Source organism: Musca autumnalis, unplaced genomic scaffold (genome assembly GCF_047663935.1).
Source record: "Musca autumnalis isolate F117 unplaced genomic scaffold, ASM4766393v1 scaffold_1, whole genome shotgun sequence".
NCBI lineage: Eukaryota > Metazoa > Arthropoda > Insecta > Diptera > Muscidae > Musca > Musca autumnalis.
This window is the reverse complement of record NW_027411644.1, coordinates 162,008,106-162,026,840: the sequence shown is the minus strand read 5'-3', so window position 1 is coordinate 162,026,840 and position 18,735 is coordinate 162,008,106. Positions and strand designations below refer to the sequence as shown.

General features: G+C 35.7%; 1 protein-coding gene across 1 annotated transcript in view; it reads left to right on the top strand.

The window, feature by feature from the left end:
* cdi (serine/threonine kinase) overlaps positions 1-18,735 on the top strand; it is a 409,485-nt gene that overhangs the window by 30,533 nt on the left and 360,217 nt on the right. The window contains exon 2 of the mRNA XM_073958754.1: positions 3,782-5,286. Within this exon, the coding sequence (XP_073814855.1) occupies positions 4,534-5,286 (753 nt within the window). The 5' untranslated portion in view covers positions 3,782-4,533. The remainder of the gene's footprint in view (positions 1-3,781; positions 5,287-18,735) is intronic.

Sequence of the window (18,735 nt, the reverse complement as noted above, 5' to 3'; positions counted from 1 at the left end):
TCGAGAGGTTCCATTCCATGGACGTTATATCAAAACGTCGATCTATACCTACAAATTTCTGGCGGAATGTTTATAGACTCAAAGAAGACTAAGTACCAAAATTCTGATATTTCGGTAAAACCTTCAAAATGCCGTAAATCAAAAGGTACGCTTCTATGGGGGATATACGAACCCGCGGACCTATTCTGCAATTCGCTTCTGGAATATTTGATAACCCCATGGAAGACTAAATAACAAATTTCAGTCTTAAGGCGGGATAGTGACGTCACAACCTTCATCGGGAGGTACCGTTATATGGGGGCTATGTCGAAACGTGGAACTTCACCGACGAATTTCAGTCTTTTCCCCGACGAAGACTAAATATCAAATTTCAGTCATTCCGGTGTGAAAATGAGCCTAAAACCTTTAAAATACCGCATATGGAAGTTTAATATTTCAAATGAAGACCAAATACCAAATTTCAGCCATTTCGGTAGAATATTGAGGCCACAACCTTCAAAATACCGGAAATAGGGAGGTACCGTTCTATGGGGGCTATACTAAGGCGTGGACCTGTACCGACAAGTTTCTGGGGGAAAGTGTTGTACTCCCAACGAAGAATAAATACCAAATTTCAGCCATTTCTGAGGAATATTGAGGCCACAACCTTCAGAACCCCGAAAATCGGGAGGTACGTTCTATGGGGGCTATATGAAGGCGTGGACATATACCGAAAAATTTCATATGGAACGTTTAATACCCCAAATGAAGACCAAATACCTAATTTCAGTCATTTCTGAGGAATATTGACGCCACAACCTTGGAGGTACAGTTCTATGGGTGCTATACTAAGGCGTGGACTTGTACCGACAAGTTTCTGGGAGAAAGTCTTATACCCCCAACGAAGACTAAATACCAAATTTCACCCATTCCGGTGGATTATTGTGGTCACAACCTTAAAAATACCGAAAATCGGGAGGTATCGTTCTATGGAGGCTATATATAGCGTGGACCGATATAGCCAATTTGCAATACCGAACGTCCTAGGACGAATAGAAACTTCTGTACCAAATTACAAAGCTCTATCTTAAAAATTGCGAGCTGTATCTTGATTTCAACAGACGGACGGACATGGTTATATCGACATAGAATTTTACCATGACCAAGAATATGTATATCAAGCTTTTTGTAGAAAATTAACTTATGTTGAAACTGAGGTATGGGGTATTGTAACTCGCGATCAGTTTTACTATATCATAACTTTTGACCGCATTTCGGTAAAATAAACTGTTTTAGCCCGATTCACCGAGGGGTTTCTTAAAATAATAATTTGAGCGGAAGCTGTGGTCGTACTAATGTAAAAAAATCGGAAAAAATCGTTGAAATAAACGAGTTTCATTATGTTATTTTCCAATTAGTGGTTTTACAACACAATGTAGAGCTTAATGCTCAAAGGAGAAGTTAAAGAGTACACTTCAGAGTTGAAGTTTCTAATGTATGATTTTTTAATATATCCACTGTATTTACCTCAAACGGATGCTGACATTTTGAAACCTGCAAAATGGGGTTTTTTGAATTCTTGCTCTAATCGGGACGCGCAGCAGGATTTCCCTAAAATCTTATTATTTGATTGTAGTACTCGCGATTTCGCATTTTTTAATGTATAACATGAGGCTGTAGCCCTCACAGGATCACAGTAATCTGCGCCCAAACACGAAATTTTTGTGCGTAAATTTTTCTCAAAAACCTATTTTTTTGGTTTAAAATTTACAAATCTCATTCGATTTCCGTGGAAACCCGCGTAAATTTAGTTTTTTTACGTTCTGAATCTAACAAGTCACGACGCGTAAAAATCCACCCCATAGATCGGCGGATATGATACCCCTCAAATTTCGAAAATTTGCAAAAAATTATTTTGAAAATATCGCATATTAAAACGCGTTTTGGATGTGTTAGTTCTACTTAAATAAATAGATCGATACGCGTGTTTAAACTGCGCGAAAACAGATATTTAAACACTCTCGTAAATCCAGAGCTATAATAGATTTTTTCTAAAAATTGAGTGCGATGCTACATCCACGGTTCTTGATGGATCGCGTTGAAACGGCATAGAATGATGTATTTTCTAATGGTGATTATTGAAATCAGATGCGCATAAAATGTAAATGAACTTCGCGGAAATTATGACCATTTTACTGTATTTTGCACCCTAATATGCAGCAAATGCTACATCGTGGCCGCCAAATAGTATTTGACAAACTGTACATCAAAAAAGAGGGATTGATTCGCAGTGTTATAAAATCGGATGCGCATCATGTCATTTTCATAATTACGCGGTTTATATGCATCTCAAATGTTATAATATTCAATATAACATTATTTTAACGTTATGCCACAATTGGAATTCCTTGTGATTTAATATAAGGTTCAAATAATATTATCCAATAGGAAAACTATAAGCGGAAAATTTGTTACAACGGAATATCATCATTATGGCGTGAAATTTTGACGAAAATGCCGAAGAACTCAAACATTTTTTCTCCAACTTTTCCTATAAAACCATAAAAAAAATAAAATTAGAATAATATGATTTTAATTTTTTCGTCATATTTTCTTCGTATTTTTGCAAATAACATGAATACTAAACCTCCAACCTTCACAAATTAGGTTTCATTTTATTCCTCAAAATGTCTGGATGCTGTTATAATTTTTTTATATATTTTTCGTAAGTATGAGCGCTATTGTTTTAAAAATATGTTTGTAAATACGTGAAATTATTTAACAAATTTGATTTTTCGCGAATCCATTGAGACTTTGCTATTATTTTTTGCATCATCGCAAACGTTACGAATTCAGTTAACGATAATAGGATATAACAGCTAACTATATTAAGCCGCGATTTTTTTTGAATTTTTTCTAATTATCATAATTAAAACGGTCATATCTTTTGCGCGCAACGATCAATGTTAGTAACGAAAACAGATTTGGAATGCGGATTTTTTTCTTAATCTATGTACCAAAAATCATTGATGTAGTATCAAAATCTTTTTTTGATTTTTTTGAAATGGAAAAGACAATTTTACACATTTTTCCTGATATACATTAAAGTTTCTCCGATGAATATTTCGATTTGTTACAAATGTAATGACAAATTTACTTATACTCTCCATATTATGTTGGAGGGTATAAAAAGTAAATATATACTGACCATAAGGGCTCATATTTACGTTTAATGTTATACATTTGGTCCTTCGAGATGACCTGAATTATTCTTTATATTCATGTCAAGGTTTTACGTAGCATTATTATATGTTTTAATTCAAATGGAAATATTTAGATTGATCAGTGGTCCTTCGAGACATGTAAACTATTCAATATATTCTCTCTAATAGTAATTTATCCCGAAACAAAAATACTTTTTGCGTTTCAAATTTGATCCTTTGAGAAGGTTGAATTATTCTACCCAACTATTTATTTGTGCGTAATTTCATAAACACGAGTCATTTTCTACATACATAAGTCTCCGCTTTTTCTGTGCATTTCGAGCCAGACTGTTGACATTGTTTGTCCCTGAAATAAAACTGGAGAACCACAGCCACCCAAAGCACACACTAATTGACTTTAAAGTTCTTTGCCACTTGCCAAGTTAATTTGTTAAATAAATATTTAATATTTATAATTTCTTAAATAAATATATAAACACAAATGTCATTCATTGTAGATATTTATACATTTCGTAAGAGATAAACAAAAATTAATTAATGTTTATTTTCTTCTCTTCTTCTTTTTTCGTTATTTGCAGAATCTCTCTTAAGGAAGCGACAATAGAATTTAATTTTCGGATGATGATCAGCAGAGTAACAACAACAAAAGAGTGATATGCGTGAAAGTCAATAACCAATCAAAAGAATAAAACAAGCGGAATTCAGATACAAATCATCGAAAAAATAATCACATAATAAAATTTTGTCGATATATAAAACCTAACGAAATAATAACAAAAGAAAGCCAAGCAAACGCAAAAAAAGAAGTCAAAAATTCCACAAAGAAAGAAGTGAAGTGAGGCTGGTGAATGAGCATAGTTACAAATCTGTTAAGTCATTTTGAAAATCCGTTAAGAAAAATATTCCATTCAAGAAGATGTGTTAGCAAAATTGATCTGTGGTGGTGTTGATATGTGTGATTGATAAAATCAGAAGATTACTTGAAAGAAATTCCATTTGTGTTTCTTTCTTTTTGTTTTGGTTTTGTTTATCCAAGAGAAATTTGTCATTTAAAATTCAAAATTTTCCCAAAAAAGTATTCTATTTCTCTATCTTTTCTTTAACATAAAATAAAAAAAAAATACAAAAATTTATGAAAATCTTTTAACTTCCTCTAAACTTTGTGCGGTTGGTCGTTTGGTTTTTGGTTTATTTTTGAACGAAAAAATACGTTTCCGGTTTTATTGTTCTTCAACTCGGTATCGTTGCAACGTTCTTTTGTTGTTTATAAAACGGTAATGTTCGGACAAAAGACAAACGCGCTGGTACGCGTTTATCAACGGTGATAATAATGAATTTGAATCAACACAGTGGTCCTGGTCCGCCATCCATTGTAACTTCAGCTGTAACCTCGTGTCTATTGTCATCGTCGTCTTCGTCGTCGTCATCCAAAACATCACAAATGCAATCAATGAAGAAATCCATACAAGTGTCAAATCCCCCCAAGGTGAATGTCGCCAATAGCATTAAAGCTACAGCAACAAAATTGACTGCAACAACAACAAATGACAATAAATTAATTTCATACGATCAAGTTGATAGTGCCAAAATTACAACACCAACAACTTTTAAATCTATACCATTAGCAACAACAACAACTAGTACTTCCAATACATCCACGTCCTCCTCCTCCTCCGCCAACAATAGCCAACAACAACAACCAGTACCCACAGTTATGTGTGCTTATGTTACAACAAATATGACCACCACCTCATCACCCATGCTAAGTGGTAACAGCAGCAGCATTAGTAGTAGTAGCGGTGCTACTCTGAATGAAAATTCCAGCAATCTAAATGGTGGTGGTATTGCTGCCCATTATAATGGCAGTGCCATTACAACAAATGGCTGTTCCACCATGTCAGCAACAGCATCAACATCTACAAGTGGTATTACACCACCCCCAGTTTCGCGTACAATATCCTCGGATCGTTTGGTTACGGGTCCATCGTGCAAGGCCTTGCGTACCGCCGTCTCAGCCTTGTATTCAGTGGATGATTTTGTTAAGGAGAAAATCGGTTCGGGTTTCTTTTCCGAAGTTTATAAGGTAAGTTTTGATACTAACAAGTACGGGGATCTTATAATATATGTCCCCCACAAAAAAGAGTATTACTCCTAAGGGGGTATTCTATGGATAGAAGACCTCCTAACGGGTCTCCTGTTGATAGAAGACCTCCTAAAGGACCCTTCTATAGGTAGAACAACTCCTAAAAGGGCCTTTTGCTGGTAGAATGTTTCCTAAAGTTATCTTCTGTTGATATAAGACTTACTAAAGGCGTCCTCTGTTGATAGAAACCTCCTAAGGTGGTCTTCTATGGATAGAAGACCTCCTTAGGGGGTCTTCTATGTTTACAAGACCTCCTAAGAGGGTCTTATATGGATAGAAGATCTTCTAAGGGGCTCTTATACGGATAGAAGACCTCCTAACGGGTCTCCTGTTGATAGAAGACCCTTCTAGCGGCACTCTCTCAGTAGAAGAACTCCAAAAGGGGTATTCTTTGGATAGAATACCTCCTAAATGGGCCTTCTGTTGGTAGAAGACCTCTTAAGGGCTCTACTATGGATAAAAGGCCTTCTAAAGGGGTCTTCTATGGATAGAAGACCTCCTAAGGGGTCTTCTATGGAAAAAGACCAGCCGAGGGGGTCTTCTATGTATAGAAGTCCTCCTAAGGGGGGCTTCTATGGATAAAAGACCGCCTAAGGGATCGTCTATGAGTAGAAGACCTCCTAAAGGGGCCTTCACTTCACTAGAAGACAATCGAAAGGGGTATTCTTTGGATAGAATACCTCCTAAATGGGCCTTCTGTAGAAGGCCTATTGGCTATGGATAGAAGGCCTCCTTAAGGGGTCTTCCATGGATTGAAGACCTTCGAAATGGCTATTCTGTTGGTAGAAGACCTCCTATAGGAGCCTTCTAAAGTTACTTCCTAAAGGCGTCCTCTGTTGATAGAAACCTCCTAAGGGCGTCTTCCATGAATAGAAGACCACTTAAGTGATCTTCTGTGAGTAGGAGGTCTTCTCTTGGTAGAAGACCTTTTCAAGCGGTCTTCTGTTGATAGAAGACTTCCTAAATTGGCCTTCTGCTGGTTAAAGACCTCCTAAAGGGGCATTCTTTGGATAGAATACCTCGTAATTGGGCCTTCTGTTGGTAGAAGACTTCCTATAGGAGCCTTCTGAAGTTATCTTCTGTTGATATAAGACTTCCTTAAGGCGTCCTCTGTTGATAGAAACCTCCTAAGGGGGTCTTCTATTTATAGAAAACCTCCTAAGAGATCTACTGTGAGTCGCAGACCTCCTAAAGGGGCCTTTTCTTTGTAGAAGACCTCTTCAAGGGGTCTTCTGTTGATAGAAGACTTCCTAACTTGGCCTTCTGTTGGTAGAAGACGTCATCAAGGGGTTTTCTTTTGATAGAATACCTCATATATTGATCTTCTATTAATAGAAGTGGTCTCCTAATGGAGTCTTCAATGGATAGAAGACCTCCTAAGGGATATTCTATAAGTATACGATCTCCTAAGAGGCCTTCTGTTGGTAGTAGACTTCCTAAATGGGTCTTCTGTAGATATAAGACCTTCTAAATTGATTTTATTTTAATAGAAGACCTCCTGAAGGTGTTTTCTGTAGATAGAAGGCCGCCTAAAGGTGTCTTCTATGGATATAATACCTCCTAAACTGATCTTCTGTTGATAGAAGACCTCCTAAAGTGGCCTTCTTTTGGTAGAAGACCTCCCACAGCCGTCCTCTGTTGACAAAAGACCTCCTAAAAGGGCCTTTTTGTAGACATCCTAAATGGGTCTTCCGTTGATAATAGACCTTCCAAATTGATCTTATTTTAATAGAAGACCTCCTAAAGGTGTCTTCTGTTCACAGAATACCTCCTTAAGGTGTCCTCTGTATATAAAAGGCTTCCTAAGTGGTCTTCTATGAGTAGATAACCTTCTAAATTGGCCTTCTGTATGTATAAGACCTCATCAAGGGGTCTTCTGTTGATACAAGACTTGCTAAAGTGGTCTCCTTCTATGGATAGAAGACCTCCTAATGGGTCTTATATGAGTAGAAGACCTCCTCAATGGGTATTCCGTTGATATAAGACCTCCTAAAGGGGCCTTCTCTTGGTAGGAGACCTCCATAAGGAGCCTTTTGTTGGCAGAAGACCCCTTAAAAGGATCTTCTGCAGCGTACGTAAAAATACTTTAAATAACATTTCCAATCGTTTCGTTTCGTATTTTCCATAGGAACAATACAAAACGAAACTTAACCCACGTTGGCCGAGCTCGCTGTTTAGTTTTGTTTTGTTTACATTCGTGAGTACGAACAAAACGAAAAGCGAAAAGTACTCAACTCCACAAGAGCAGATAGAAAACGGAATAGTACTAAACACATGTGAATAAATCAAAAACGTTTGGTGGTTGATAAAATTAACTGTGTTCACTGTGGTATGCTGATGCTGACTTATAGGGTTGTTAAGCAATCACATGTGTGTGTGTGTGTGTCTGAGTGTGCCATTGACAATACGCACGTCAAACGTTTCCCAAAAATACTTGTCGTTTCGGTGGTGAATGAAACAACTCGGCAAAGCATAGCCGAAGTTACATTACAGCAATCGTACAGTTTCCATCTTTTTACATTGAAAAGTTTGTTTTTGTTTTGGTTGTGAGAATGAAACGATACAGAGAAGCTGAAAAGTTTGTGGCATTGTGTGATTGGTACGGGAATCGTTTTGTTTGTTTCCGTTCATTGATCTTCTGTTGACAGAAGACCACTTTAAGGAGTCTTCCGTTGGCAGAAGACATCCTAAAGGCGTCTTCTGTTTGTAGAAGACCTCCTAAAGGCGTCCTCTTTTGGTAGAAGACCTTCTAAAGGGGCCTTCTGTTTATATAAGACCTTCCAAAGGCGTCTTTAAGGTTAGAATGCCTCCTAAATGGGTATTCTGTTGATATAAGACCTTCTAAATTGATCTTCTTTTAATAGACCTCCTAAAGGTGTCTTCTATGAATGGAAGACACCATAAAGGAGTCTTCTGTGGATAGAAGGCATCATAAAGGGGTCCTCTGTTGATAGAAGATCATCTAAAGGGGTCTTCTGTTAATAAAATACCTCCTGAAGGGGTCTTATTTTCATCCTCCTCAAGGAGTCTTCTGTTGATAGAAGACCTCCTGAAGGGGCCCTCAGATGGTAGTAGACCTCCTCAAGGGATCTTGTGTTGGTAGAAGACCCCCTATAGGGATCATCTGTTGACCTCCTATTGGTGTCTTTTATGGATAGAAAGGGCCTTCTGTTGATAGAAGACCTACTAAAGAGTTCTTCTGTTAATATAAGGCCTTCTAGAGATGTCTTCTATGAATTATAAGCATTTCTCGCATCTTTTTTACGGTTTTTAAGACGGTACACATTTTTCGGGTGCAAGTCCCTACTGACACAAAATTAATTAGAGATCTGCACATTTATGTCTACCGATCCTGTTACTTTTTTGTATATGGGGGCCTTAGGCTGAGGGTATAAAGCTGTCGGATAAGCCGACTCACACTTTTTTCCTTGTTTTTTTTTATAGTTTATAAACAAAAGCATTACCTCACAGTACCGGCATAAAAATTGAAATCTGTTTTTTTTTTCGGAGATATCAATTTAGAAAGTACCAACACTAAAAAATCATAATCATCATCAACAAGCAGCAACGTACGTCATTGACATGGACAAATGAAACTCCGCCAATGGCCATCTAAGCAAATAAAGTACCGCTCCGCCGCTGCTACGCTACTTACCACAAGCCAATGAATCGAAATGAATTCATTTCAATTCGTTTAAGCTTGTAGGGGAAATAACTTTACAGGCTATCTACCTACCTGCCTGCATGCATACCACGAATTTTATATTCACAGTTAGTTGTCTAAAAATCAGCAGCGTTTAAAGAAGAAGACGAAGAAAAAAACAGAAACAATAAAAATGGAATTTTAAAACATATAAAATTAATTGCAGTATTTAAAGACTTAGCGTATCACCACCACCGCATATGGCCAACAATGAAATGAAAAGTTATTTTTTTCTCAGAGCAAGAAGAAAGATGATCTGCCACCGATAAACGGTAGTTTTCTTTAGCGTGGAATACATATTACAAGTTTTGAAATTTTATTTTTATTTTCATTTTGAGATTTATTGTTTTTTTTCAGATATAAATTTTATTATTGAATTTATCATTTCTGGAAGTTTTAAACAATATTATTTCTTAATTAATGAACTTTTAAATTAAGATTAAAATGCGGTTATTTTTAAAGGGTTTTATATGGTTTGCTATTTAAAAATAGCTCTTCATGGATAACAATATTAAAATATTGACCATTTACCTTAGGTTGTTACGCTCATTTTCTAAGATTTCCCAAAAACATAAACTTTTGAAAATATTGTGAAGATGGATTGGCTTGTAATGACGCCATTAAGCCTAAATGGCTTCCTTAATTGGCATAGAAAAACATAAATCTGTTAAAATATAAAATATTTTATGGTTATGAAGGCAATTGGTTAAATTTCAAGGGCCAGTGTTAGAGTTGTGTCATTCTTGAACGCGCTAGTTCAAATGAATGATTCCGGGAAATGAACGAAGGGGGGAACTTTATCCAGCTTATTCTTTTATATCTATTTAGTTCCTTTCGTTTATAAAGCTTGTCTAGTTGCAATGACCCGGTACTTCAACGCAAGATAACAATTGATTTTAACGCTTACAAGGTGTTCATATAATACAAAAACGCTGAGGTGTGAAATCTATCTAATCTTTGGCTATCCACATAAAGATTCAGCGGTCCAGCTATGACCATTTTCATGTTGCTTATCAACTCTGCTGTTTTTTTTTTTAATTGCAAAGATCTCAGCTTGTAAGACACTGCAATTTTCGTTCAACCTGTATGAGAGCCGTAAATTGAGAGCATCGCTGTATACTCCTGACTCGTGTTTCCGTTTCCATCTTGAAGCCATCGGGGGAGTTGTGGGTCCAGGCCTCCTGTTGAAGTGATATGTAATCACTGATTACCTCCGATCCCAGTGATAGTCCTTCCTGATCATCGTAAGATTACAGCGTGTCAATATTCGCATTGGCGCCATTAAATTATCTCCTTTAGTCGGAGAGCATTCTTGGCTAACAGCTCCTGCACTACAAGATTTAATCAAAGAATTCCACCATACCTGAGTGCCTTAAGTAAGAATTGAGCGTACTATGATCGTGAAGAACCAATGAATGGCCTATATTTTCAGTCTTCAACTCCTACCAATGGCATTCTTGCATGTATAAAGGGCTATTAGACCTCTCTTGGCACGCACTTCGACATTCCATTTTCACGTTATTTAGTGGTCCAGAATGATGACTTCTAAAGAGAGCTCCAGGATGACTCCATTAAACGTTGGTAGAGTGAATGGTATAAATTTTCTCTTGTTCGTAAACAGAACCTGCTCTGTCTTGGTTGGGTTCACTCGAAAACCATCTCGAGAGTTTGACTTTAGCTCCTTGTATGAGTTCCGATGGTGTTTGTGGGAACTTCCGCTAATCATCTTCTGCATAAGCTATCGTTTTTATTCGGAGACAAAACGACGGCAACTTGTGGTGTACCCATGGTGACAGACTTCCGAATGGAATTCTCATCGATATTTGAGTTGATTATCCTGCTGCTGAGCATTCCGTCAATCCAATTGATCAGGGTAGAGGAAACAACTAAGCATTGATTCAAGCTTAACGCTATTAAAGGCACCTTCCATGTCAAGAAAAGTTGCTAACGAATAGTTTGAGCCTTCCATATTCCTTTCGATAAGACCCACCCCTTTCATATATAGTTCCTTTCGTTCTTCTCGTTCGTTCAATTTAACGTCTACGTCGATCTTTCGTCGCATTTTATTTATTTTCATGTCAATACACTCACCAAACCATGAAATCCCGGTTTCCGAACTATTTGGAACGAAGTAAACAAAAAAAACAATGAAAGAGAAAGATTCGTTGATCTATTTCGGTCTCGGAACTATATGGAACGAATAGAACAATGAAAGAGAAAGATTCTTTGAACTATATCTGTCTCGGAACTATTTGGAACTATCGAACTATATTAAGGAACTAGTTCCTTTTGGGAAAAAGAACTTGAAATATCGATCTGCTCGGAAATTAGATTTCCAACTCTAATATGCGTAATGGGCAAGCAGTATTTGAAAGCCTTGTCCTGATTCCAAGGTCAAGAAGTCATTCTTAGGTTTTCAATACAAATGAAGACATGCTAATCGTTCTATTGTCTTTAGGAAATGTGTGACTTGACTTCCCCGCTTTGGGGATGTATGTCACGGTGACCTCCCTCCATAGAGCCGGAGTGAGCGATAGACATAGATAAGCTCTGAAATCTGATTCAATGCATTTTACAACTGTGTAGAAAAAATACCGTCTGAACCGGGTAATTTAAGAGGCTTGGCGGTATTTATTGCCTAAACTATCTTTTGGCGACTTATTATTTCCTCGATGACTCTCGACTCCTTAGTGGCCTGTTTGGTTACGGTTGGATCGCTCGAGTTGGGGAAGTGCATGTTGGCTGGAAAATCCAGAGTTTCTTGACCGGAGCTAAACCATGTGTCACCTTTCCGTTTGATACTGCCGATAGATTTAGGGTACTTCAAGAGTACTCTACGGAATCAGGCTACGCCCTTTAAAATCACTCTATCGACTCGCTAAAGCAGATCCAAGATATGCGCTTAGCCTTCTTTATTTCACTATTTTATTTATTGAAAGACACTTTGTAGTTCTCCCAAACTGTGGACAACTTCGTTTTATTAGCTATGTTGTAAAATATTCTGCTAATCTTCCTAAGATTTGTTAGATCCTTAGACCACCAGACCGGTTTATTTCTTCAGCCTGGGTGTGTTAGTAGGCAGGCGGTCTCAAAGCAGTCCACAAAAGCCTTTGTCACATGATTTACTGTAATAGCGCCAGCTTGTAGTTTAGTAGTTCCGATGATCTGAGAATGATTACTCTTCAGACACTTTCCAGTCAATATTGCCCAACACAAGTCGATGTTGATTTTGAGTAAAATACAAAAAAATGCACGACGACGACGAGGTGAGATGGTATTAGCTCTCACCAGCATAAACTTACGAACATGCAGTGGTATTTTCAACAACACCAAATGTTTGATACGACAAAAATGTACCTAATCGAAATAACGTTTCAGTAAATTTAGAGTTAATTTATCTATGTTCGTCCTGGTTCAAATGATGCATACAATAACTCCCTAACGGATTAACTGATCCGAGCTTTTCACATACTAGTATTTTGTCTAAACTCAGATCAAGGTCCAAGATGAACCATATCGCCTACAATTATTCAACACCTTTCCCTAAAATGGTGTGAACAACAGGTTGACGCTTCGTTTCATGTCATGTCGTGCTTTCTCGTATTTCGTGTCACGCGTCTACAATAGTTCGTAATTTTAAAGGAATTTGGAATATTTTAGTCGATCAATATCCTAATACAATTTAATATTATATATACCCATGGTCAAAGCATTGTAAACGACGCGGTGTTTCGTGTCACGTCGTGCTTCCTCGTGTTTCGTGTCGTGTTTCTTAATTACAACGCCCATAATAATAGTTGAAGTATGAACGACGCGGTATTTCCTGTTACGTCGTGCTTCCCCTTGTTTCGTGTCACGCATATACAATCGTTTGTAATTTTACATGATAATGTGGTCTTATCATGCCGTCCGTTTTATGTCCAAATACCTCCCTCATTAGATGAATTTTGAGTCTTATAGACGATGTTAAAACAAACTAAAATTATATTTTTTTATATTTTTAATTAATTTCTCGTTGGAATCGAGCTTAATGTCCGTTTATTTTTGCAAGAGAATTGTGAATTGTCGCCATATTGCGCACATGGGCCAACATTTTTCGTTCTATAACTTAAAAGTCCAAGATTTTGTTAAGATTTTTTTCAAGACATTTTAAGTAATGCTTCGTCTTCTTTCACAAGTCAAAATGCTTCGCATGTGGTAATAGTATCAATCAAAATAAGATTTTCTTTGTGTAGAGTGCACATCCCTTTTGTACTCTGTATTTAATTTAATTTTATTAATTTAATTTTTAATTACTAAGCAGTATTTTGAAAAAGTCACATGGTCTTAATAGAAGGTATTTTACAGTCGACAAAAAGCCGACTGATTCGTATTACTTGTTTGAGCTTTAGAAATAGCGTTCATAAAATACATGAATCAGAACATTGACAACATGAACGCTATTGAACACTATTCTCGCAATGTATGAACTTTTTTGTGTAATTCAACATTTGAAAATATATTTGAGGTATTGAACTTAAGTTTTATAATACAAAGAAATCAGTAGGTAAATATTTAGTATCAGCTTCTAAATATTATTTTCAAAAACCGCTTTAGGTAGTCTACATATAACATAAGATTTGCCAATTTGATTAGCGATTGCCTCACATCATCCTTTGGCATATTTCGGGTTTACCTGTGTGTTAAGCTCATTAAAATTACATTTATTTTCACTTTTAATTAGCTGAAATCAACGACCGTTAAAACAGAGAAAGACATTAAATTTTTTGTTTCTGAAATATTTTTAAACAATTAAAAATGGAGTTTGAAGCTATCTATGTTGCACATCACATGGCGAACATTACACTTTATTTACTCCAAGCCACATTGTTGCTTAAAAGTCATTCATAATGTTTGTGGTGGTGCTGGCTTTACTATTTCATTTGTTTCCTAAAATGCAACTTTGCAAAACAATGGCACTGCGGTAGTCTATTTTTTCCGAAGAGTATCCCATTATTTTTTTGTTTGCTTTTCATTTTTATTAGAGTGCATTTTTCGCATAAAAGTGAAAATATACATTATGTGGCGTAGTCTTTTTCTTCTTCGTCTTCTTATATTTGGTTTGGGTTAAATTTACAAAACTGTAGTAAAAACACAGCCACCAAGCAAAAAATCACTGCCATTTTTAAAAGTATAACAAAACATCTTTTTTATTAAATTGTTGTTTGTTTTTTCTCTCGATGCGATGTGTTTTATGAACAATATAAAATACGCTACTTTAAACAATTGAATAGGCCAAAAAAATATAACAAACAAACCATTAAATTTCTTTAAAGTGAAACTGTGGGTAAAGTTTTTTTTGGTAAAATTCATTAACTTTGTGTTTTATAGATCAAGCTGTGTTGTTGTTTGTAATTAATTATGTGAGAGATGAATGTTTCAATTAATTATAAAAATAATATTACAAACAAATATATGGACGGCTTAAAAGCAATGACCTGCCCCATTGTAAAGTTTATTTTTATAATAATTTAGATGTAAATGAGATATTACCACTTTTCAAGTCTTATTTTATTAACTTAATATGGAATAACTTTGCACAAGTTGAAATTGCCTAAACAGAAATCTCACTACAAGACAAGATGTGAAGACAGATAAAATTTACACAGCATGACTCCCATAGTTAAAATGATTTAATTTCCTTTACAGATTTTTTATGATTTCATAAAAAACACAGTAAAACAGTCCATAGTGTGGTCAAGTTGAACCACATATCCCCAGGGTTGCATAATTATTTTAAATGAAAATATGGAATTGCATTAGAAAGTGGAAATAAATCATTTAACAAACTATATGTTTACGTTAAGCTATCGGTACATAGCTAATAGAGATTTTACGATCCATGTGGTTATGGTCAAAGAAGCAGTTGTGGTCGACAGGTTGACGCGGTGTTTCGTGTCATGTCGTGCTTCTTCCATAAACTCGGGTTTCGTGTCACGCTTTGTACCAAGATTTTATGTTCAAAAACGTCCGATATTTAAACAAACTTCTTAACTTATGCATAGGGAAAATATTTAAATCTTTAGTAGACAGAAAAATGCGAGTCTCCAGGGCCGATTAACTCATTACAAAGTAATAAAAACATGTTAAGCCTACGAAAAATATATTTTTTTTACAAATTTATAAGTCAAAATAACTTTTAATCGCTCTAAAGTAACGGTGACAAAGTGTGGTCGTGTCATGTCGTGATTCCTATTACTTAAATCAGTTTTAACTGAATCCTTTTCACAAATTGTATAACCATAATATGGCGATCTTATATCCAAATGAGTTTTCACTCATTGGAGCAAAGACAGTAATTTCTTCTCTTATTTCAAATGTTTCCATATTTGTGTTAACACATGTTTCGTGTCACGCATGTACCATAGATTGAATTTTACACGATCGGGCCAAATTTTAACAACATATATTAATTCAAGCTCGTGCTGATAGACTCAACATATTCGTACACAAACTTTACGTTGTTCTACTAGAACTGAAAATGACATCAGCAGTGAAAATCATTAGAAACGTTTGAAATTTCAATCTTCCAATAAAAAACATAACGAAGAACAAGTGAGCCCAGACTATAGTCGGGTCGGGGCCGACTATGTGATACCCTACACCACTACCCCTGTGACTGGTAAAATTCAAAATATTAAAATTGGGATAGCTTAGCGCCTTTGCTCTGAATGTCTTCATTAAAACAGGTAAATTTTGTTGAAACGCATTGAAGTGCATCGTCAGTACAACTCAAATAAAAGAATAGAAAAGTCGGATGTACGCCAACCATCAATAGGCTTCTTTCTCTGTGAGACCCCCATCAACCCCCAAAACTTCGTGAGGATCCGATCAAAATTCCGACCTGTAGTGTGATTGCACAAAGAAATGGAAAAAGGGATGCATTACCGACTATTGCGATATCTCTGTTGTTTGACCACCTATGACAACCTACTTCACATCGTTGTAAAGTTGATATTTTCTACTTTCATTGCCAGACTTTGCTTTCGATATATCTCTTACAGAAGTGAGATATTCGCTTGCAAATAAAACGTTGACCTTTTCTCCAAATAAGTTTTTTCAAATTCCGACCCCTGAATAATATCCGCCCATTACCAAAAGCAATAGGTTTTTTTTCCTATGTGGGACCCCTATTAACACCCAAAATTTCGTGACGATCCAACTACTTTGCATCATTGTAAAGATGGGATTTTCTACTTTCATAGTTAGACTTTGCTTTTGGAAATTCTCGAACCAAAGCTGTGATATTCGTCATTATAACTAAAATCGCAAAAATGAAAAGTTGGGTTTAATTTGCGGCTATTGCGATATCTTCGTTGTTTGACAACCTCCTTTACATCGTTAGAAAGGCGATATTTTCTACTTTCATTAACAGGTTTTGCTTTTGGTATATCCCTTATGGATGTTGAGATATTTGCTTTGGAAAAAACGTTCACTTTTTCTCCAAATAAGTTTTTTGCCCATTTCGAACCCTAAATATTATCCGACAATCACGAAAATCAATAGGCTTCTTCCCCTCCGGGACCCTCATCAACACCCAAAATTTGGTGACGATCCGATCAAAATTGCGACCTATAGCGTGATTCCAAAGTTTAGATGGACAGACTGACGGACGGACACACATATCCAGATCGACTCAGCTCGTCGACAATCATTATGGTATAAGTATGGGTCTACGACCATTATTTCGATGCGTTACAAACTTTTTGGGCAAAACCAACTTATAATACTCTCCCCACATAGTGGTGTAGGGTATAAAAATTGGTCAATAAAAGAAGGAGTCTGAGAAAAATTTTTCATTCAATATTTCTACGATTCAGAAGGTACATCCGATTTTCCTACGACATTATTCCGAATAGGGATACGCAGTGAAATGCAATAATCGGTTTTTCGATTATTCGGTTTTCGTGAAAAACTTAAAACTTGATTTTGGGTTAGTCGATTATTTGAGAGTGTTCTAAAAGTCGACTTTGGATTAATCGTTAACCGCCGACAACCGATTATAATCGACCATTTTCGTTGATGCGATCAGTGATGGTTATATGTATACAAAAAAGTACCGTTGATTACGCGGTTTTAGCACACCCAATAGTCCACTACGACTAATAGTCGATCACGATTAATACTCGACTACGAATAAGTCGATTAAGAATAATCGATTATCCGGTTTTCGCACAGTCAATAGTCGACTACGACTATTACAAATTTTGGGCTAATAATCGATTAACCGAAATCGATTTTACGTATCCCTAATTCCGAAATCGTTCAGAAATCTGTACGAAAATTCGAAAAAAAAATTCGTTTTCCGAATTTACCAAGGATTTCGCTTCCGACATTTCGTTCCGAAATTATGTGAACCACTTCATACAACTTTAACGTTAAGATATCCTTACGATTTCGAATCCGATATCGGACGTAGCGTCCGAATTTTATTCCGTTTTCGTTACGATGTCGGTACGATTGGTTTGCTGCTGGATAGCTAACATCTGAAACTATATACGATATTAATAATGTAGAGGAAACATATGTAAAATGGCGTTCAAATTGTTTCACTATTCCTTTGTTGACGTTGCAACCAGTTCATTTACTTAATTCACTGAAAAGAGCTACTGATTTAGTTCATTCAAAATCGTTCTTTATAAAAGCATAACATCAGTATGTTGTGTCAATCTCCCCAAATATACGGAGAAAACTCAAAAAATCGATCCCATCCAAATATTTATAGCATTTCATGTCATGTTTAGTAAACATTTATTAGTCGTAATTGAAGTTTTAAAATTGTAAACAAGTTCATTTTTACATGTAATTTGAAGAATTTCAGTTGTAATTTGATTATTTCATTTGAAATTCGAAACATTTCACTTGAAATTTGAGAATTCCATATGAAATTCGAATTAGTTCATTTGTAATTTGAATTTTTCTATTTGTAAATCGAATTTTTCTATTTGTAAATCGAATTTTTTCATTTGTAATTTGAATTTTTCTATTTGTAAATCGAATATCAAATGGAATTCTCAAATTACAAATGAAATAATTCGTAATTCAATTGGAATTCTCAAATTACAAATGAAATGTTTCGAATTACAACTGAAATTATTCGAATTACATGTGAAAATGGTGTATAATTAACAGATATAAAAAGTTGTGTTACAAATAGTTAACATTTTTTAGTAATTTGTTTTATTTAATGAGCTAGAACTATGCAAATAGTAGACTAGTGTCGTGTAGTTCCCAAAAGAACTAGTTCAGTTTATTGATTTACTGCACAGGACAGCGTAACTAATAAAATATTTTATGTTTCGTACTGATATTTGACGACTTAACCTTAACTTATGAATCAACAAGTCGGCGACAGTAAATATTTATCGACAAAAATTACCAAATGGAAATTTTTTAAAGGAACGTGATTCGAAAGTGCATAGGAAGGAACTATACAGCCCGACATAGATGATTTTCTAATACATAATTACTTATGTGAGTCTTCTTCGGTTATAAGGATCTCTGAGTACTCTCCAAATACTACACAGGATTCTTCAGAATCTTGAAAATTTCATAGGAAACATTATGCGTGATATTTTAAATTCAGAAGTGCATTTAAGTTGGTCAAGTACTACTAATTATTTATACCCGATTGGAATCTTGAGGGA